The 17,324-nt window shown below is 36.0% G+C and overlaps 1 protein-coding gene across 1 annotated transcript in view; it reads left to right on the top strand.

The window, feature by feature from the left end:
- The window catches only part of LOC118743298 (sodium/potassium-transporting ATPase subunit beta-1-interacting protein), a 135,511-nt gene extending 131,789 nt beyond the window's left edge, over positions 1-3,722 (top strand). Inside the window, exon 6 of the mRNA XM_036475883.1 lies at positions 1,199-3,722. Within this exon, the coding sequence (XP_036331776.1) occupies positions 1,199-2,556 (1,358 nt within the window). The 3' untranslated portion in view covers positions 2,557-3,722. The remainder of the gene's footprint in view (positions 1-1,198) is intronic.
- Positions 3,723-17,324: the final 13,602 nt, after the last annotated feature.

The following is a 17,324-nucleotide window of genomic DNA, read 5'->3' as shown; positions in this document are numbered from 1 at the left end:
TACATCCGGCGCAGAATCCTTTTCAAGAACATTTCAGGACTTAAATCAGGACAGGCCTTATAAGAGACTTATAAACTGATCTGGGTGCCTTTTCAGTTCTCCAGCTCTTATTTTCTGCTCCAACATCAGCGATATCGAAACACAGGGCTGATGTGATAAGAAACATACTTCTGATCCCTTGCAATGCAAGGTGGCAGGAACCTTTTGGCCATCTCTTGGTAGGACTATGTCGCTTTGAAGCTAAACAAATCGCTACTCTCTTCATTGCTGGGGGTATTAACTGGTCATTGTCCGATTAGCATCCATTTGATGAGGTACCGAACACGCTGAGTGAGCGGTGATGGGATGGAATCGTCGCAACTTCAGCTACTCGCCAGCTTATATAAGCTAAAAGTTTAAAAACTAAAGGAGTTATTTGGATGCAATAGTTTTATTTTTTTAAGCGAGGTGTCTCTCGAACCTCGTCAGATTAATTTGTGTTATGATTCTAGAAAAGTTTTGTCAAGAGAGAGCTTTCATCTTTATATGGAATGCAGAAAAAGCTGCGAAAAGCTTGCCACGCATACTTCGCGGGCACTTTCTATGCGTTCGTACAACAGTTTTAATTACAAGTAGCAAAGCTTTCAACTATTCTTAAGGTCTTATTATCTCACCTAGGAGCAGTTTAAAGTTGCATTTGGTCAAATAGTTGCCTTGCACATACTTATAGAACTTCTTATTCAAGGTTGCTCCCGTAATGGGTAGCAAAAGTTAGATACTGCTGCTTGTGGCTTGAGGCAGAGAATTAATGAAGGATTAGTAAGTTTTATTTATTTATTTTAAAGTGGTAATGGTTTCTATACTAGACCACTCTCTTTTTACATACACACGACTCCTATTTTATTTATCAGACGCTATGCTAACAAACCTACATTTTGGGATCCATATTCTATGATTATTTTTTAATTTAATTTTGGTGTATTTTGCTTAACTAACTTGTAATTACAACGTAAAATTAAACAAAAATCTAAAGTAATCCAAACATTTTCAACTAACCAACAGGTAATTTTGTGCAACTCTCAAAAACCTAAAACATCAATACATACATATGTATATGTGAATAGCATGACTCATTAAACATAAAAACAAAAACATCCTGCAACAAATATTAATTCACTATTCTCTTCTACTTTTTGCTCTCCTCTCTCAACACCCACAGTAAGGCATGTTAACAAGAAGTCCAAACATCGCCAGTCTCTCTACTCCATCGAATTTGGCCCCAGCATTGATACGATTCGCAGCCGCGCTGACACCATACTCGACTACGACGATCACCTGCACGGCCGCGATGATGGCGGAGAGTTGTCGCCGAAGCCAATGACGCCGCGACGCGTCAAACGACGTTCGGTGATGGCGCGCGGCACCAACAGCCGCCAATCAACCACCAGCCGCCGCAGTCATCATGGCCGCGATCGCGGTGAAGGCGCCGGCGGCACGCATGGCAGCAGCAGCAGCGGTGGCGGCACACATCCACGTAACAGCACACGCAGTTCGCGCCGCAAATATCAACAGAACCCCGTCACTAAACTGCTCGATCAGCAACAACTGCAATTGCAGCAGCAGCAACAACAGCATCATCATCATAATCACCATAGCGGCGGCGGGCATCACGTGCAAGCCGCCAAGCAGCATTTGGGCTCTTTCCATCACAAAGAGATACCTGCACCGTTGACTGCGTCGAATTTGCAAACATTGAATCAGGAGATCATAAATAATACGAGTGTTGGCGGCAGCACAGTGGTGGCAAGCCCTGATAGTAGCGCTACAATGACCAACATTTTGATAGGCGGCGGCAGTCTCACAAAGACTAACAACAATCACTATCACAGCTTCCGTAAGAATATACCACCTGATCCGATTTACTATAACACCAATGCGCAAACGGGTCTGTTTCAGCAAGCATGGCAAACGACGTCACAGTCGCCCATGGGGGCCGATGAGCTACCGCCGACGCCGACATTAACGCCCACACTGGCAGGCCACTTCAATCCCACCTATCAGCATTCGACTACGAACCTGAACGATGTTGAACACACAGACGAGTTGTACAACAATCGGCCCCCTTCGGTGCGTTCGAGTTACTCCAATTTTCATGGCACGCGCCCGCTTTCCTCGTACATCTCCAACTCGGGCGCAACAGAGAATGTTTTCGCCGGCTTGACTGGCGCTGCACAGGCGCAGTCAGGTGCGCAGCAGGCGCAACAACAACAGCAGCAGCAACAGCAGCAGGCTCAGCTTTTGCCGACTTTACCACCTTTGCCGCCACATGTCGCACCCGCCACGCCACCGTTGTATCAGACAAATCCGCTGCATCAGCATCCGCACGCCGCAGCTCAGCAGCAGCACATGCCGCCCTTGCCTTCGCCGAACTTTATCAGCACGCAGCCGCAGAATATTCCCTTCGGCAAGCGTACCGCATCGAGAGAGAGCATAAGATCGATGGCGTTCTTAAATAGTGGACCACCGGCCTATAACCTCAACTATCATACCCCACCTGACTCTGAGACGACCATGTAGTAGGTGCAGGAACTGAAACTTGAAGTGAATATGGATTTTATTTTAGAAGAGTGATCACCCCAAATGACCACAATCAAGAGTTATGTTCTTAGCAAAAAAAAAAGCAACGAATCCGTCCAATATGTATAAAAACCGGCTTTGTAAAGTAGGTAATAGAATGGTAATGATAGAAAAAGTTAAGCTTTAAGTTCGTCAGAGCTTTCGCTTATCAATTTTTTTCGTTCAAAGTTTTCAGACAGAAAGCTTTAACTTAAAAAAGTGCAGTGAATGAATTTTTTGAGAAAGTTTTCGACCTGAGCGCGTATGTATAGCGGTCGCTATCAGAGAGAGCTTTTACTCTGTGCACGCCCATAAAAAACGGTGACGGGCACCGCCTTGCCCGCGGGGAAAGCCCTTTTAAGATTTCTATATATTTTTATAGGCGAGTGCCAAGCAAAAGCTCTGTCTGCCCAGCGCCGATATAAAATCAATGGAAAGCTTCTACCGCAAGATATGTGCAAAAATTATAGAAAGCTTAAAAAAGCTGTGTTTCAGTCGTCACATTTTCTTGGAGGTATTATTTTCTATAATTTTGTAAAAAATAGTTCAGAAATTAGGTTTGTACAAAATTTGCGTAAATTCTTTTTTTGAAAGCGAAGAATCATAAGAAAAAAATCGGAGTTCGATTAGAGTGATAAATATATAAAAATACGCACTGACTGGCGAAAAAAATCTACTTAACTACACTTAAACGCTTAAAAGCTTGCTTGAGTGCTTCGTATAGATTTTAAACCGGTGGTGGGCACCGGCCTGTCCGCGGGCAAAGCTCTTTAAAGTTTTGCATACATGTAGTATAGAAAGCTTGAGGGAGCTTTGCCCGCGGACAAGCTGATGCCTACCACAGATTCAAAAGAAACTTAAGTTGAAGAGTGAACCATACCTTTTGACAACTACAGATTATAATTTTGAACTATATGGAGGATATTTAACAAAAACTTTAGGATCGAGTGAAATATAAAAATTTATCGCTGAGAAGAGCTTATACTTAACGTCTGCTAGTACTTAATGGGGGCTTTCACTTAAAAAAAATAAAATTATGAGTGGCAGTGGAACCACTTCTAAATTTATGACGCGTGAGTTTCTATTTTAAATGCTAACTTTTAATTACGCATTGTAACAAATTTGGATGAAATGGAAACGTCCCAATATTATATGTATTAAAAACGTCAAATTAAAACATAAATATATTTCCTATCTATTTATCTCTAACAGAGCTTTCACTTGCTTAACTTTTTACGGAAGCTTTCACCGAACAGAAATTTTGGATTAATTGTAATTTTATGAAAGCTCTTATACGTAACCAACTTCGGATGCCTTTTTTAATTTCTGAGCTTTAATGCTATGCTTCAGTATGAAGATTTAGATGAATAAGATATTGTTAAAAAACTTGTGATCTCAAAAATTATTTCAGAATTAAGTTGGAAAATAATTTTTGGCGAAATCAAAATTCTTTTTTTTTATTGTACCAATAAAAATATTAACCTGAGAAGTAAAAATTTTAGTTTTTGTTTTGCATTTTTTAAAGTGAAGTTTTCAAAATAAATTTTTTTAATTGTAATTTTTGTCTAAAGCTAATTTATGCTTTAAACAGATATAATTAGCTTAACTTTTTGTAATCGCAATGAGTTTGAAATTAATATTGCTTCTTAAGACTACTACAGAAAACTTTAAATTAATTCGCAAAAAAATAATTCACTTATAGTGAAAAACACATTTTTATGCATAATGCGGAATTTCCACCAGGCATTAAATGACTCAATGTTTAATGACAACGTTGGGCTTTAAAAAATACCCATTTCATTACCGTCATAAAAATAGTCATTATGGCTGTTTCCACATAGCATACGTTTTTTTTTCATTTTAATGCTTAGTGGAAATTCGGCATAAAAAAATTACATAAAAAACTTGTAAAACAAGTTATGAAAAGGGTATGGACTTCCAATACAAATGAAAACTAAACCTAAATTTAGAATAAGACGGCAATTATAAAATTAAAATTTCATAAGTATATGTTGTAAGAAGTATTTTTCAGTTTATTAATTACTTTGAGTTATCTTTAATGCTTTGTTTCATTTGTAAGTAGAATAATTTCTTCTGAATAGTCAAAAGTAATTTATGTTTATTAGTCACATTTGACATAAAAAATTACTTAATTGAAAACTGATGTACTTCAAAATAGTCGCAATACTTTTAAAGAAATAAAGTACGCGTTTAAATACATTCACATATAACATTATTTATTATTCAATATTATATTTTTAAATGTAAAAACCAAAGTAATATTTGTATATAAAAAGCAAATTGCATACGTATGCAAAAGGAAACTATACATATATGTATGTATTTTTATATATCAAGAAACAACATCAATTTATGTTAAGACAACGAAATAACGTTTAAAAAATTTTATGTTTGAAAGGCATAAAATAAATAATTATAAGTAAACACATATTTTGAGGAATAATAAAGAAATTCATGATGATTTAGTTTTTGATTTTGATTTAAATGATACGACTGGTAAGTTACTTATTTTATAGGGTATGTAAAATATTATGCACAAGGCGAATTCATACACTGTTTTGATTTTTTGACAGCACGCCCGCCAAAAGCAAGAACAAAATACATGGCATTGTCGCTGTTGTATTGTTGCGACCACCTTGTATAAATTCGTCTTGGTTCTGCATTTGTTTAAATGCCGCGTATTTGTCCCATATTCGGTGCAACAAAATCTTGTCAATCAAATCAATTTAAAGGAGCTACATACATACATATGTACATATTTATGTTCAACTAATTAATGAAAAAATTGCTGTTCAAAAAGTAAAAGTTTGGTGGATCGATGTAAAAAAAGTTCAATTTTAACTATGCCAGGTTCTACTTATTTATATCAACTGAAATTTTTCGACGAGTAAAATTTGGATGAAAGTGCGGAAGACGTGGATTGGGAAGCGGTAGTAAATTCTGCTTTTCAAACTTTATTCGGTTGAAAATTCTGGAAAAAATGTGAAAAAATAAGCGTCTTCTAGCACCCCATAGGTTCGTTCAGTGACAGACACTATGCTCCAAGCCTTCAATTTCTTCCTCGCCATGGCATCTGTGGACCTTTTCTCCTCGAACCTGGGTCCGATTTGTGCTATAGGCTTTTTTCCGGACATACTTTGTTTGCCTTCATTTAAGTCGTAGTTTGTTTAATTTACTGACATTAAGGTGGTGGGAACCAGTTCTGGTGGGTAACTACTAGAGTGGCGAACTTGAGCTCCATGAAATTTGGAACAACAAATAAATGTTTCCTCTAGAAAAGATCTGATTGCAATTGCCGACGGTATGAAAAAAAATGTAAAAAACTGACCTCTACGTTTGGCTACTACACGCTTTGGCTAACAATTTTTTTTCCAAATTTCCTTGAAAATATACTTTATATTCGAAAGTGTACGGCGAACTGTTTTTTTTTTCTGTTTCTGGTACGGTCTAATGTACACACGTATGTATGTATATTTAAAAGTTGAGTTATTAATTAGTACAATATTAGTACTTAAAGCAGAAATTTTCACCACGAATGCATTTAGGGGTGAAAAGAAAGCTTTATACTGCTTGTTAGAAAGCACCCTTTTAGCAATTCTCATTCAAATATTTTGTGCTTTCTTTATTTTATCCATGACTGTTATTAATAAAAAGCTTTTCGCTACTTTCTAATCCTAGCAAAGACTACAAAAGGATATGAAATATCCCATACTTTTCTGCTGTCATCGGCAGATGTCGCACCGGCTTGCGCTCAATTTACTAAACATAGGTGTCGCCTTCATCGATATGCGTAAAATAAACTGAATTTTTTGATTAAAATTTAAAAAATACCAGCAATTTCAATTACCTGAATTTTTCCCAGTATATTTTTCAAATTTTTTAGTTCCGCCGTTCATTTTCTCCATATAAAACAAAACATGGAACATTTTTTATATGAAGAAAATGAGTGCACCTTCAACAAAAAAAAATGTCAAAAATCATTGGTAAGACCTAGCTACCTCAGACTTGCATTTATTGTACTAAAATTCAAAAACTGCATAACTAATTTTTTTTTTCAAAATAGTGTAAATTAAGTTTGTCAACATTATGTATAACTACATACATATGTACATTGTATGCAAACTTGCTGAAAAGTGCCAAACTCAAAGACGCCAGTGGAAGACTTACATAAATCACATCTCAAAAATATAAAACATTATTTATTGCACAACTTACTTTACATGTCACATCTTCCATCTAAGTAAATTAATTCACGTTATCAATGCCCATGTAGAATTACTCGCTGATTTCGAAAATTGAGTTAATTTTTTTTCTATGGATAAGTTTTCGAGATATTTTAATTTGCCGGTACTCAGCTAAAAAAAATGTTTCCACTTAATCACGTACATATGTATGTATATCTTACGAACCAATTGAACAGCCTTAACACGAAATATGGCGAATGAAAGCTAATGTACCATAAATTATGTAGATATACTTCATTTATTGATAGGCCTGACAGTTGCAGGGAAAAATTTAAAAACTACGAATTTTTTGTAAATTTTTCTATTTTGTATGAAAGCCTGTTCCCTTACAAAAAAAGTGAAGCTCTCAATGAAGAAAATCGATGGATAAGTTAAAGTTTTTGTATGAAAAATGAGCAGAAAAGAATGTTACTCATACGCCATGCACACCTGAGTAAAACTTCACTCATTGATTTCTTGTGCCTTATTGGAGCTCACAGATAGTTCACCATATACCTATACATAAGTATATAAAATACGTTTAAGAATACCCAATCAAATAATCCCAAAAGTGACGAATGAATCGCAGCATCAAAAGGCTTTCGACACCCATTCCAATTAAATCGACGTTTGAGTTGACCTCCATCGGATTCCTCAACAGCATTAATACATATATATGTAAGTAAAATAAGAATCGTATGACAATGATTGATTTCATTCAGTACGCACATATATATATAGTATACGCACATTTGTACGTAAATATGTATGTGTGTATGTGCGCATATAAATTAAAAACTTATAGGTAACATACACACCAATAATTGTCACTGCTACTTACAACTGGCAACAAAAGATGGCAGTGACAAAATTGCAACGAATGATTACTACAAGTTGATAGCATTTTACAAATTGACCTCTTTGTTTCGGTAAGAGTAGTTCATAGCTCGTATTAATGGCCCGCAGGGGTTTTGCATCTGCAGTTGCAAGACTAAAATATATGTATTAACAATCAAACACAGATTCATAAATAAAACCAATAAAATTGGGAGATGTGTATTGCAAAATAGCATATGTAGGTATGTATTTAGCGAATACAATTTGCTCCTGCATTGAACTGCGTTGGTGTTCAAGTGCTGAACGATTGTGCAATGCATAAAGAAAAAGTAATTAAAAGCTTTCGATTGACTTTGAGAAAAAGAATGAGATGTACTTGTACAAAGGTTGATCGAAAAAGGGTCTATGCTCGAATGAAGACAAGGCTTTTTCACATTTTTCCAATTTTGTTTTTATCGTAAATAAGAATTGGTAAAGGGAAATTGCTAAGATCTGGCAAATTGACTTACGACTTAATTTTTATGTAAATATCTCTGCCAACGATTCAGCTGCTGTAGGAGTTAATGCCAAATGACCATCATTTAAGCCGTACTTTCGGTCAATAGGCAATAGAATCAACTGAGGGGAGTACTCCTTGACTGAGGTTCATTTGCGGTAGAACCTTGGGGTACCTGAAAAATATAACGGGGATGAAGATAATTCCAAAAAAAATTTACTTTGACTTGCTATAACTCAGCGAGTTTATAAATTTATTCGAATACGTTTCAACAATATTTCAAATGAAATTTTTTTCTCATTTTTCCTTTTTTTTTATGAAATTTTTTAAAAACCACTAAATTTTTTTTGATGATTTTTAAATTTTTGATAATGCCTTTATTTTGTACGTAGAACAAAAAAAACAAAACGTGGACCCCATGCAAAATTTAAGTGTCGGTATTTTAAGAACCACCCTAGTGTACATATCGTCACCTTAATTCACAAAGGCCCTAACCAAAACTTTTTGCAAAACTGCGTTTTTCATAGATTATGGTAGGATGCATTGAAATACAGCTTCAGTAAAAATTGTAAAGTGTTAGTACCAAAATCAATGGAGTTTTCTGATGTCTATTGCTTCTCCTGTAAAATAAAAAAAAAAATTTGTTGGTTAGAGCCCTTGTGAATTAAGCATGCATGCATGTAGTTTTTCTAAAATCATTTTCGCATAATCTGCATACAATCGGCTTAAAAATGTTTAACTGAGAAATACAGGCTCAGTCAAATTACAACTTGTACCACTTGCACCTCTCTGAGTAATTTCACCAATGCTTAGCTTAAGAGCATTTTTGTGTATTATTGCGTCATGTAAACTGAGGGAAAACTATTTTAAAAATAAATACCTAGATAAAAAGTACACCAACTGTATTAGTAACAAACAGTTACTTCCACACAGATATACATAGTGGTAGGCAAGTATAGAAACGAGTAAGCAATTGAAAATAATTTTCTATTTCAAAATCATTTTCTTTTCAGACGTATGAGACATACAGTCAATTTCACGAAAGCAATTTAAATGAAAATTTTTCAGATCAGAAACAATTTTTCCTAGCACTCTGCCAATTTTTTCCCATTTTACTTAAGAACTAGTGAAAGTATGTTTTAAGAAAGGTTCGGGAAAGAGACATATACTGTGGGTCGTCATCGGTGATACTTATGGTGACCGTATGCCGTAATATTTCTCATCAGGGCTAGTAGTTCACTTCTTCTCTGTCTGAGAAGAAATTTGGCCAGCACCGTTTGTTGTACATCTTTAAATCTCGGTACGCACTTAAGTGTAAACTTAATTCATTTTGCAACGGACTTTAGCATCAATTTATATTTCTGCATCAAAGCTAACTACCTACTTACCTCCAAAGAAGACTCCAGGGATTGCTCTGACAATCTTCTAAGCGTCTAAGTTTTCTAAATCTTCTAAATTTAAGTTCCAAAATTAATTAATGACTTTAAATACCACAAACAATATTGCTAATATTACTAATCCCAGGCAAAAGCTTTCATTTTTCAACATCAAAATAAATTCATTGTCGGAAATTTTCTTTAGCCAAGTGTCAAATAAATATTCAACAAATTTAACCAGCTCAATTAGATACACAAAAAAAAAAAAATAAATAAATCTACTACAAAATTTTCACCATTGGCTTTAAATGAAACAAAAACTATGTAAACAACAAAAACTTCTTACCCTGCCCTTGTGTAGCCTTAGCTGAGTAGGTTTTCAATGTTATGAAAGTCGCAAGCACTAACTTTTTAATAACAAAAAAAAAACACAATTCTATGACAACAAATAAATTTCAATGCATAAATCCTTTTGGCTCGAGTTAAATCTGCTGGTTTGTAGTCTAACACCTTCCTACATACATACACACATATCAAACTGCCTTCTCCAGTACTTACTCTAAGGCAGACGTTCAACAAGCAGGCAGACGTCCAAAAGAAATGTTTTGGTTAACTGAAGGCTATCGCCACATAACAAATTGTCAATCCGCTGCATATTTTCTAAAGTTTCCGGTTTTGTTTTCGCTTTCACGCCACCGGCTTTTCATTTCCATTTGTCCATAGTATTATTGTTGTAACGGTATTGCTTGCGACTCTACTCCCCGTGCTAATAGGACAGCTCATGCTTGGGTAAACATGTTTATCGCATAATTTGGCAAAGAAATCTCACCTGCCGCTCTTTGATTCAGCTCCTCCTACTCCATAGCTTCTGTAATGGCAGCGCATGTCACCCTGCCATTTGTGACACTCGAAAAGTGAAGTGTAAGGTAAAGTGCAAAACGAAATTTCCCAAATACTAGCAAATACCACATTTCGAATTGTTTCTGCACACCGTCAATTATTTATGCACATTTGTACGTATGTATGTACTTGTATGTTTTTACCTATGCTTGTGTTGGTATTCACAGACATTTTTGTGGTTTTATTTTGAGTTGGCAATGCTTTCTGCAATGAATGAATTTGAATTGCGTGCGGATATTTGTATTTTAATTAAATGCAGAAATGGCAGAGTAAAGTCTTAGGGTAACTAAGCCAGTGTTTTCTATTTGAGTGAGTCACTTGGTTGGGTACCCCTTTGGATGGACAGTGCTTGAATACTCCGATGTGGTCAAATATCTGGGGATTCCGCTAGATAAGAGACTTAATTGGAACTCCCATCTTGAGTGAAGACCTGCAAAAGACTTTTTGGTAGTAAATGGTAGGAAATTGGATTGAGCTCAAGGCTGATAGAGGGGCTCTACCGTACAACCTTCCGTCCGATTGTGTTGCGCAAAAAATATATATCATACTTCGCCTTAACACACTGCAAAGTTTGGCATGCCTATCTGTCACTGTATCTATAAGAATGTGTCGCTCGTGGGATGGACTCCTCCATATTTATATCCAGGAAACAGCAGCCACGAGGGAGCTGCAACTTCGACTATCAAAAGACGTATTCTCTACAAAGAAGCCTCATGCAGGTATTCATGGTAAGATACCAAGGTTGGAAATATGCGGAATCTCTGATTGCAAGAGTAAAGAGGTCTGCTTCGGCAGAAAGCTCCAAGTGATAATTCCCGATCGCGAAGTTGGAGCAAATGAACTCCCAGCAGTTGATCTCAGAAACGTACACTGGTACACAGATGGTTAAAGGGTGGAGGACAGAGCAAGCGCAGGTATTTTTGGACCTAGCACCAAACTTGCATTTCCCATGGGAAAATGGCCCATAATATTTCAGGCAATGTAACCAATATAATCGTTTTAGATAGCCAAGCAGTCATCCGACTATTTCAAACAGGACTATGATGGTTTGTAACTGCTTTGACACGCTACAAATTTCGGCAGTCAAAAACAGGGTAACACTGTGCTGGGAACCAGGCCATTGTGCAGTCGATGGAAATGAGGTCGCCGACGAGTTGGCGCGAGAAGGATCGCTAACTGCCCTTTCGGGACTTGAACCATTCTGCGGTCTCAGTTGGTCCTCTTCGAGAGCCTTTATTACTGAGTGGCTACACTCTGAATGCAGTAAGTACTGCACTGAGGGAAATAATGTATAGTAAAAATGAATACTTTATATCTGATTATCGTTTAAAAATGTTCGTATTTAAAATTAATACTTTCATACAAAATTTATAACGCACGTATTTGAATGTTCACATCTGAGTATGTATATGTAAGTGTACATACGCACCCCAAGCATGCAGAGCGCCGCTCTGAGAGCAGTGACAACACAAACATACATACATATTACAAATCGCGTGCTGTGGTGTTGATGGATATTCAACATTTGAAAGCAAATTAATATGCCTGGGTGTAGCTGAGTGCGCAAAGATGCTTGCCACAAGTTGTTGCTATCCGGAGATGGTCGGGTTCGAGTTCCACTGCAGGCAACATGCAAATAAATTTTTTTTTTTTAGTTTTTGTCTTGATTATTCACTTCACGGATGCTTTTTCAATACGAACGCGGTCATTTTAATATGCGCGTAATTGAATTGAATATTTACCAATATACAGTACTTTCGTTGACGTTTATAGTAAGATCAATTACGTTTCTATTTGATTTTAATATTTTTTTCCCTCAGTGTGGGGAGCGGTGCGGGGCATTAGCTATAGCAGGCTCTTTGGCTACCCTTTTACCAGAGGAGGAATGCTGGCTTTGCCTCGAGGATGATGAAACTTCGGAGCATATTCTCTGCCAGTATCCGCTTTGGACAGACATATATTGATTTATTTTAAATCCTCAATGGTCGAGCCCCTTGTTATAAGGAATTCGTCTACCAAAGCCATTTTAGGATTCTTTAAGAGATACAACCGCTTTCTGGGAGGGTTTTCAAATATCCGTATTTACGTATATCCGTATAGTACTATGTTTTCCATCATCAACAAACGAACATTGTGTGCGCCATTTCATAAATTTAATACCCGAAATGAAATTTTCCCAGCTGATGCTTATGTAGTTATTCTTATTTCATTGGCATACATGCAACCAACCACATGCTCCCTTCCGTTTAATGTTCCCTGTCTGCACACACAATGCACACTGCACATTGTAATGATTACCACAGTTGGTTGCCTTTACATTGGATTTGCCGACACCGTAAAATGCCAAAATCTACAATAATGCAGGAGGAGCATTGTTGACACTTGCATACATACATATGTACATACGAATATTATTTTATATGTGTTTCATATACAACGTACATACGTACATATGTATGTATATATGTATCTACCCGACACATGCATTGCTCTACATACATTTGCTTGCCTTGCTGGCCATGTTAAGCACTTCCATAAATGTGCCAGCATATTGAAGATTTTATAAATTATGAATATTAAGTGATTCGAGCGCATGCAGAGATTGGCTACTTGGCACTTTCGAATTTTAGCCAACTTTGCAGAAAACTTTTTTTTTCTGAAAGCTTAGCTAAAAAATTATATTCAAAGAATAATAGTAAAGGATGTCCATAAACAGTGAAGTTGATTTTTGTTTTAATTTGCTGATACCAGAAACTTTGGTAATTAGGAAAGTTCAAATACATATTTTTAAAATATAGAATGGATAAAGTATGCAAAATGTATATATGTAAATTGCTTTTTTGAGGTGATTTACTTACATGAATTAGCACCCATATCACTGATTGTTCAGATATGAGATTTATTTTTTCTGCATACACTCGTTGGTTTGTCTTTACTGTGAAAACCATTAACGTTTGAGAAATTTTGCCTGAAAACAAATTCCATGAGTCCATGCGAGGTCATCCCAGGCAAAGCGCTGGCACCTGGGAAAAGCTATCCAGAAACCAGAAGATATATTATGGCAGTGAAATTCCGTTCACTGCCATGGTCCAACTGACGTCTGGACTTATGAATCTTACCGAGTTTCTTTGTAGGAGCAACTCTCACGAGTTTTTTTAGTGTCACTTCCATTTCTTGCTAGAAAAAAACGCTAAGCATTCTGCTTGCATATATGTATTTCAATCAATGAAGTTCCAGAAACAAGTACAATGAAAAAGAAATGAAGTATTTGTAATTACTCGTTTTTTTTCATTGCCAAAATTACTAATTTCTCACATTGCCACTCAAAAAAATCATAATTGTTAAATAACTTTGGGAAGTTTTCAAGTATAGTGTTCATATTAGAGACAATGGACGCTGACATCAAATACAATATATTAGTAAAGTTTCAAGACTGTGCCACCAAAGTCAAGAAAATGGCAGCATACAGAATATCTGTCGCAGCTATTTGGTAATTTTTGACATTATACGATTTCTTTAATTTTAATAATTAAAGATACTTCAAAATGTTAAAATGAATCGGTGAAAATGTTCTTCTTGCCAAAACGAGCGAATCTAGTGTAAAAAACTAGTGTGCCACTAAACGAAAAAAAAAAAATTACACTGAGTAAAAGGTGATTAAGATTTGAGAAACTATAATTCGACTTTTTAATTTTTATTGGCACACACGAAATCATTATATAAATAGGCAATCATGTTTCCTTTACACCCCTTTTACGGCTAAACTATACTTCTAAGGTAACGGGTGATTTTTTTGAGGTTAGGATTTTCATGCATTAGTATTTGACAGATCACGTGGGATTTCAGACATGGTGTCAAAGAGAAAGATGCTCAGTATGCTTTGAAATTTCATCATGAATAGACTTACTAACGAGCAACGCTTGCAAATCATTGAATTTTATTACCAAAATCAGTGTTCGGTTCGAAATGTGTTTCGCGCTTTACGTCCGATTTATGGTCTACATAATCGACCAAGTGAGCAAACAATTAATGCGATTGTGACCAAGTTTCGCACTCAGTTTACTTTATTGGACATTAAACCAACCACACGAATGCGTACAGTGCGTACAGAAGAGAATATTGCGTCTGTTTCTGAGAGTGTTGCTGAAGACCGTGAAATGTCGATTCGTCGCCGTTCGCAGCAATTGGGTTTGTGTTATTCGACCACATGGAAGATTTTACGCAAAGATCTTGGTGTAAAACCGTATAAAATACAGCTCGTGCAAGAACTGAAGCCGAACGATCTGCCACAACGTCGAATTTTCAGTGAATGGGCCCTAGAAAAGTTGGCAGAAAATCCGCTTTTTTATCGACAAATTTTGTTCAGCGATGAGGCTCATTTCTGGTTGAATGGCTTCGTAAATAAGCAAAATTGCCGCATTTGGAGTGAAGAGCAACCAGAAGCCGTTCAAGAACTGCCCATGCATCCCGAAAAATGCACTGTTTGGTGTGGTTTGTACGCTGGTGGAATCATTGGACCGTATTTTTTCAAAGATGCTGTTGGACGCAACGTTACGGTGAATGGCGATCGCTATCGTTCGATGCTAACAAACTTTTTGTTGCCAAAAATGGAAGAACTGAACTTGGTTGACATGTGGTTTCAACAAGATGGCGCTACATGCCACACAGCTCGCGATTCTATGGCCATTTTGAGGGAAAACTTCGGAGAACAATTCATCTCAAGAAATGGACCGGTAAGTTGGCCACCAAGATCATGCGATTTGACGCCTTTAGACTATTTTTTGTGGGGCTACGTCAAGTCTAAAGTCTACAGAAATAAGCCAGCAACTATTCCAGCTTTGGAAGACAACATTTCCGAAGAAATTCGGGCTATTCCGGCCGAAATGCTCGAAAAAGTTGCCCAAAATTGGACTTTCCGAATGGACCACCTAAGACGCAGCCGCGGTCAACATTTAAATGAAATTATCTTCAAAAAGTAAATGTCATGGACCAATCTAACGTTTCAAATAAAGAACCGATGAGATTTTGCAAATTTTATGCGTTTTTTTTAAAAAAAAAGTTATCAAGCTCTTAAAAAATCACCCGTTATAAACAATTATATATCATTAGAAAGGTATTTTGATGCTGATGTGCAGGCAATTTTTCAAATTTCAAATTAGTTTAAAATAGAGCGAAAAAATCAATTCAAAAGTCACACCAATACCAATGCCATACATGTACATGGTTGGGGCGGAAATGCCTCCTAAATGTATGCTTTTATATTGATACTGAATTACAGAAACGTGCTAAGCAGCAGTTTAGGAATAAGATGTATGTATGTATGTATGTACATGAACAGATTAGACTCAAACGAGGAAGAAGGTATGGAGTTGAGTATGGAGAAGAAGAAAGGATAAAGCAAAGATTAACAGAAGTAAGAGAAACCGAAACATGAAGACAAAGAGAAAGGTAAATTTAAATTCTTCATAGTATACATATGTAATCGCAAAGATGTGGGTGAATATGTAGATGGAGAAAAGAATGAAGATAAAGATCTGGTTAAAAGTTAAGGAAATGATAAATATAAAAATTAAAAGATAAAGATATAGAAAATAATATATGTAGATAAAGGTAGAGACAAAGACAGAAAAAGAAAGAGATACAATTGAAGAATGACATGTTAAGTTATTTTATGTTATGTTATGTTGTGTTATGTTATGTTATGTTGTGTTATGTTATGTTATGTTATGTTATGTTATGTTATGTTATGTTATGTTATGCTATGTTATGTCATGTTATGTCATGTTATGTCATGTTATGTTATGTTATGTTATGTTATGTTGTGTTATGTTATGTTGTGTTATGTCATGTTATGTTGTGTTATGTAATGTTATGTAATGTTATGTTATGCTATGTTATGTTATACCGTGCTAAGTCATATTATGTTATGTTATCTTATGTTATGTTATGTTGTGTTGTTTTGTGTTGAGTTGTGTTATGTGGTGTTGTTATGTTATTTTATGTAATATTCTGCTATGTTGTTCAACGCATTTCACCTCAATTCAGTTCAATTAACTCAACCCGGCTCAACTCAGCCCACCTCAGCTCCCCTTATTTTAAAAGGTTGAATTTCAACCGCTGGGCGAACACTAGTTCATTTTAAATTTGATATATACACGAGGAATGTAATATAAATGTGCATAAGGGATATTGTGTAAAAATCGTTCACGCCAATATTTAATTACTTTTAAAGTGTTGAAAAATGTAACCACTCGTGGATTTGCTCATATAAATATATCCGCCATACTCAATAAGGGAAGGGGTGTGACCCTTCACCAGATAAGAAGGTGCGCTTGGCGCTCCAAATGCGACATCCGTTGACTTTATTGCTTACAAAGATATAGATACTTCTCTAATACGACAATTCTTCATAGTCTTAATTTTGACTAATATTTGGTTTATAGTTAGTTCCTTATCACTATCAATATCGATATCGTTATCGGATCTTTATCAGTATCGTAATCATTATAAACCGTATATGCTTAATACAAAGTGTTATCGCTGGAAATAGCGATATTTTTATCGATTTATTTTTGCTATACTTAGTATTAGTATTCCATTCGAACCTTGTCCTTAATTAATTTGAATATACATATATACTTACCCTTGAAGTCTTGCTTGCTTTAAGCTTACTCAGCGTTGCGGCTAGTTTGAAAGCAAACTCATTTTCATTTGCAGCTTGAGTGACCACAGAATCAGCAAAAAACTTATATATGTACATACATATACGATAGCTGGAAAAAGTGCAATCAAACACGCACAAACACTTAAAGGACAACTCTTTAGCAAACAAAAACATGTATAACTCTCGATGATCGGTGTGCTTGCTGCCGCCTT

The sequence above is a fragment of the Rhagoletis pomonella genome, unplaced genomic scaffold (genome assembly GCF_013731165.1).
Source record: "Rhagoletis pomonella isolate Grant_MI unplaced genomic scaffold, Rhpom_1.0 Rhpom_scaffold_00007, whole genome shotgun sequence".
NCBI lineage: Eukaryota > Metazoa > Arthropoda > Insecta > Diptera > Tephritidae > Rhagoletis > Rhagoletis pomonella.
This window is presented reverse-complemented; position numbering and strand designations above follow the sequence as displayed.